General features: G+C 30.0%; 1 protein-coding gene across 1 annotated transcript; it reads right to left on the bottom strand.

The window, feature by feature from the left end:
• Positions 1–220: 220 nt before the first annotated feature.
• LOC140988284 (BOI-related E3 ubiquitin-protein ligase 1-like) lies at positions 221–1,539 on the bottom strand. The gene is made up of 2 exons (XM_073457313.1): positions 1,022–1,539; positions 221–846 (listed from the first exon to the last, which is right to left on the bottom strand). The coding sequence occupies exons 1-2, from the start codon at positions 1,241–1,243 to the stop codon at positions 340–342; spliced, it is 729 nt and encodes a 242-aa protein (XP_073313414.1). The 5' UTR covers positions 1,244–1,539; the 3' UTR covers positions 221–339.
• Positions 1,540–6,427: the final 4,888 nt, after the last annotated feature.

A 6,427-nucleotide genomic window follows, 5' to 3' on the forward strand; every position in this document is an offset into this window, starting at 1 on the left:
AAATTTTAAAAAAATTCACAAAAATTAAATATAAAATTCTCGTCTAAAACATTGATGCCATGTATTTAGGCTACATTTGATTTAGGAGCTTGCTCATTATTTCTCAAAAAAATAAAATAATAGCCGTATCAATTGCATGAATGAATGACTGAGGAAAAGAAAATAATGAGAATTAAAAGGAAATTAAGAAAAAGAAAAAGCAAATTTATCCACAACCTCGTTCAAAACTTCAAATTCATCGCTAAAATCCTCAAAATCTATGCAAAAAATATATGTGAAATCTTTGCTATTTCATAGAACTAGCTTTAATGGGGAAAATGTTCGACTGATCCAAAAATATCAAATCAACGCCTCGATACAAGCTTTTCTTACCATTCCACAAACAGGGCAAGAATCAAGAAAAGTCTCGCAATCTCTGCATAAACAGAGATGCCTACAGGGCAGCATAATTACACACGAATTCCTGTATTTACAGCTTCTGCAAATGATCTTCTTCAAGTTAAAATGGTCTCGATTCTCTTTTCTTTCTTCTTCCATGATTTGGCAGCAGGATTCTGCATCCTCCGCGCCTTTGGATGATAGATTCACAGCTTCTTTCAGCCGATGGATTGTGCTGTTCAGTGATGCAACCTTTGCTTCGTTTTCTTTCGCTAATCTCTGCCACGCTTGATTCTCAATCTCCATTCTTTGTAAAAACTTTTGGAGCTCGACTGATCTGTTTTGGGCTTTTGAGATATCTTCGTCTCTCTGTTTGAGTAAAAGTAGGGTTCTGGATTCGTATTTCTTCAAGAACAGTGCGTTTTGACGCTTTCTCTGTTCTTGCAATGCCAGTCTCAGTCTCTCGTTCTGTTGTTTTTCAAGGGGAAAAAAAAATCGAAATCAATCAGAACCCATCACAGATTTAATGTTTTTCGAGCAACCCAGATTCGAAAAACAACATATAATCATAAAAAAGTGTGAAAAATATGATCTTTTTCTAGAAAACAACACAAGAATTAATTACATGATCCCATTTTCTCACCCGCAAACATATGAATCCATCGATTTCCATTCTCTGTTTCTCAATCTGTGCTGACAAACCCGGAGAAAAATCCTGAGTCTGACCAAATGGCACCGATTGTTGCTGCTGTTGAGGAACAAAGCACGAGCTATCGAATCCACACGCATTTTCCACGAACAAATCCTGACTTCCTCCCAAAGCAAATCCAAGATTTTCTGAATACAACTGCGCTTCAATCGCCATTGAATTTATTCAGTTCAAATCACAAATATCCAGCCAAAAACGAACCAAGTCGATGCAAAACAAGAAACAATAGCCTATAAAACTCTTTCTTGCTCGGGGAAACAGCCGATGATGAAGGATGGGGTGGGTTGTGTGGGGTATTTATAATGGAAGATGACAATTAACGTAATAAATAATAATATTTAAAGATAAATTCACATAATGTTCATTGAATTAAAGTAACCGAAATAGAAAAAAAAGGAAGGCCGATGACTCGTAATAATTTTGTATTGCTTACTCGTCTTTCTCTCAATTCTTGTGAATCATTAAAGAGGGATGATAAGCAAATGGCTTACACATGCAGATTTTGCGAGCAAACTATCGGGTCAATATTTTGGAGAGATACACGTTATTCAATCTCATTTTTTACTTTATTTTTTATATATAGTTTGTGTGTATATATAAATCTTTTTCTTTTTTATTTTTTGGAGTCAAATGTATATGATTAAACGACTCCAAAGTTGATAACCAACATGATCCATGCGAGAGAGAAAAATTAAATTAAATCTTGAGCTATGTCACGAGTATTACGTGATTTATCTAACTATTTAATTTGAATGCATGGAATGATCTTGATTGATTTATTTAAACAATTTAACTTATGAAAATAATATTGTACTTAAAATAAAAATACCCCACAATTTCGGACCAATTCAATTCAAGTTGAAAGGACATATCGCTATTTGTAACGAATAGGTCTATTGTGAGACGATCTCACGGATCTTTATCCTTGAGACGAGTCAATTCTACCGATATTCACAATAAAAAGTAATACTCTTAGCATAAAAAATAATATTTTTTCATGAATGACCCAAATAAGATATCTGTCTCACAAAATACGACCTTTGAGACCGTCCCATATAAGTTTTTGTCATTTGTAACTGGTTTCGATGAGAAATTTTAATCAAATCCAAATTTCCTTCCATAATTGCACGTCAAATAAAAACATAAGGGAGACGCGTTTTTAATAATTTTATCACAATTAAAGAAATTTTTGGCCCCTCTTGTTGTTGATGAAGGGTTGATTGGATTCAGTCAACTTTTCCCATTATTATTTGCGAGCATTCAAATCATATATATAATATTTAAATACATATGAATTTAATATTATTTCAAATGAAATTATTTGGTTTAAATGGTAATTCGACATTCTATTTAATGTGTTTGACTTTGAGCAAAAAATAAATTAATTTAATGAATATGTGTGATCTTAATTACCTAAATAAAACTACATAAATATATTGAAATATTACTTAAAATATTTTTGAATAGGTCACTTGTGAGACGGTCTCACGAATCTTTATATGTGAGACGGGTCAACCCTACCGATATTCACAATAAAAAATAATACTCTTAGCATAAAAAGTAATATTTTTTCATGAATAACCCAAATAAGAGACTCGTCTTATAAAATACGACCCGTGAAACCGTCTCACACAAATTTTTGTCGATATTTTTTGGCTCCTTTTTCTTTAAGTAAAGATGGCGAAGTTTTCTTTTTCTAGAGGAGTGATGTAAGCTGTCCAATGAGATCCAATTTTAAGTTTTAGACTTTTAGCCATTATTATAATTCATTTATTAATCACAATGAACGGAATATTATGGTACATTGTGGAGATCAAATGCATACACTTTAAATTGTTTGAAAATTATATAATTTCTTATGCAACATAGCTTTAAAATGTTTGAAAAATATATAATTTTGTGTGTGTGTGCNATATATAGTTTTGATATCCTGCACACCTACCGTGCACACCTATGTGAGCACCGATGGAAATGATGTAACATAAAAAAAATCACATTCAATAGGTGAGTGACACTTCATCGGTGCTCACATAAATATGTACGATAATTGTGCAACGTATCAAATATATATATAAATTTCTTGATGGATATTAAGGCTGATCCAAGTGAGCGAGAGATTTGATAAACAAGTTATATCGTCGAGCATTTGGTTCGAGTCTTATTATTATGGATTATTGTTTGCTCGTTTTGATAATAATTTTATGATTTAGTTCCCACTGATTTGGCTTGATTTTATTAGGAAAAAACAATATTATATTATATTATTAATGTCGAAGTCTTAAACTTTTTAGATACGTAAAATATATTTGTACAACAACTATTTTACCTAATGAAAATTCAAAACACAGTTACGCATGAACAACCCAAGTATCAAAATATTAAGAAAGCTTACATATTCCACCAAAAACTTATGATGATAAATGATGAATAATATAAAAATGATGAATCGATATATTTGGATAAGATAATGTTACAATGCATGACAATAATTTTTTATAAAATTTGAGCCAAACATTAGATAAAACAAAAATAAATATATTAATATTTTATCATTTGCACCAAGTAGTAGTGCGACAAATACAATTTATATTCGTTAATTAATATTGTGATGTATTGATTAATTCTTGATGATATTGGATCCTAACCAATACTATAATAAATATTTATTTATATCGTGACATAAGAACACATGCCTTCCTAAAAAAAATATATTAAAAATAAGAAAATCAAATATATATCATTTTATATGCACAAATTATTTAAAATTATGAAATTGAAAGGTTCAAATCGTACCTTTAATTTTATCCTCGACTCAATCTCATCTTCTTTCATTTTTTTACAAAATTTAAGCTTCATGCAATTCCCATTCATATAAATCAATAATTTTCAAANATATATACAACTCACAGGGATTTTATCCAACCGATGTGAGACAACTAACACACCCCCTCACATCCAATAATGAACATTTGGAGCGTGAAACTTATAAATGACCCAACTATGGGTAGAACGGGTGACCCAACTATGAGAAATATAACAAATCAAGAATGGTGGAACCTGAGCTTTGATATCATGTTAAGATTATGACTTGGTCCTAACTCAACCCCAAAAGCTAGTTCAAAGAGAGATGATTATCCTAGTCCACATATACAATTCTCAAAAAATTTATCTAATTGATATGAGACAATTAACAATATCTTACTAAAATATTAAAAAAAATGGACCATATAAAACATGCTAATGATTTTTGGCCAAACAAGAGAACTATGGATAGCAGACGAGTACTTTTCCAAATTTCCAAAACCAATTTTTTCTTTTTGTCATTTAATGGGTTTCTTTTCTCTTCTTTTTTTGTGGCTATTAGTTGATGTGTCATTGTAATCTGTCACATACAATATCATATTATTATTGTTACTTAGTGAACATAAGTTTGGCCAGAAGCTCTGGTCATTCACAAGGCTTTTTAGTTGGCTCAAAGGTTTACAAATTATAATCTTATGTAAAATCAGAGCACAGTTTAGTTTGATACAATTCCCATAATTTTATTTCGGATGTAACATGTGATATTTTTGTTCTACGTTTTAAAAATTAAAGATTTAAAATGAGTTTATAATGGGCTTACAATGGACTTCTATAACAACTTGAGTTAATCATTTTCGTAAAATGATGACAAATACGAAGTAGTTGCTATAAGGGCTCACTGTGCAGCCACGCAGCCACGGGCCCATGCTCCGGGCGTGACATAACAACTCATAATTTGGATTACTAATATTTCTTTTATTTTTTAGGTGAAGATATATTAGAAAATTTAATGAGAAAACTATTTAAATACTTGACATTGTTGAATTATAAAGCCGGCCCCGTTCACTCTCTATGGATAGGCATGCATATATCCTAAAATGTGGCATTTTTCAATAATGATAAGATCAAAGTAAACTATAGTTTAAAAATTAAATCAAGGAGAGTAATTATTATTTATTTATTTATATATGTATTTTTTTCATACAAGTAGAAGCATAACGGGGACTTATAGCTGGGAGTTAGCGTGTTAATTCTAACTTGATTTGCTCTTAAAGGATTTATCCGGTAATGAAATGACAAAACACAATTACTCTTCACAGGATAATTGACTTTTACTCATGATTTATCTATAGCATGTAGATAGAGATGAACCTAGCATGTAGATACAGATGAAGTAGACGTTGGTTTATCGTTTTCTCGCACTTAATATGTAGCCGAAATTTTAAAATTTTTACTTTGACGTTTAAAACGTTTTTGGACATCGTATGATTAAAAACCATTCGTATGACATTTAGATTTGTTTTACCTTAGCGTGTAAAAACGCTGGACACCAACCAGTACAAGATTAGCGGAGTTGGTCTTTCTTGTAAACCTATATGAGTTTTATTCAATCTTCTAATCAGATTCACGATCAGAAACTTTGTTGCTTTTCTAGATTGCACTAAAAAACTAAGAGAAAATGAAGAGAATCTTGTTGTCAATTTTTTGGTGAAAATTCATATACAAAAACTTGTGTGCATTATCACCTTTTCATAACATATATTTATTAACCATGATATTTTCATTCCACCAAAATTCTAACTTTACCATGATTCTAAGTTTTTATTATTTAAAATTCTCATATGATTATTTCTATTCTTGAAATAGTACATTTAATTAAATTATTATCAATTATTATTAGTTAAATTATTTATTTCTATAATCAAATGATCATTATTTAATTACTTAATCAATTAATTAATTAATTCTATACAGTTCTATAATATTTCATGAAAATCTTATACTTATTAGTCACTAATACTAATTTATTATTTAATTAGTATATTCTAAATGTACTAAATAAATAGTTGTGAATTCATTACAATCATGATCGATGATACAAATCTTGTTTATATAATGAAAAATAAAAATTTCGAAGGTCGAAATTTTCCACTTATCCATTTTTAACAGCTGTCATTTTTTGTTAAGTCTATTCACTTATTTAACAGTTAAACTAAATTTCACAACTTCTAATATACGAAATCAACTTATAAAATCTTTTATAAGTAATATGTTTGATCTTCATCAAACTAAAATCGCCAAATTCAGCTCATTGAATTCGACTATCTCAATGAGAATACAAAATCCAATATTTAAGTGACCTTCAATGGTTCATGGATACAACTAGTCACAAGTTCACAACTTCATGTGGTTCATAACAATATTTGTTCATATTCGAGCTTACCCTAATTAGGATCATTCTTTTCATCAATCCTTTGATCAAAAACTTCAAAACTCAAGTCTGATTACACCAATCGGATCGTGGTAAGAGCGTCTAAT

The sequence above is a fragment of the Primulina huaijiensis genome, chromosome 11, assembly GCF_012295235.1.
Source record: "Primulina huaijiensis isolate GDHJ02 chromosome 11, ASM1229523v2, whole genome shotgun sequence".
NCBI classification, from domain to species: Eukaryota; Viridiplantae; Streptophyta; class Magnoliopsida; order Lamiales; family Gesneriaceae; genus Primulina; species Primulina huaijiensis.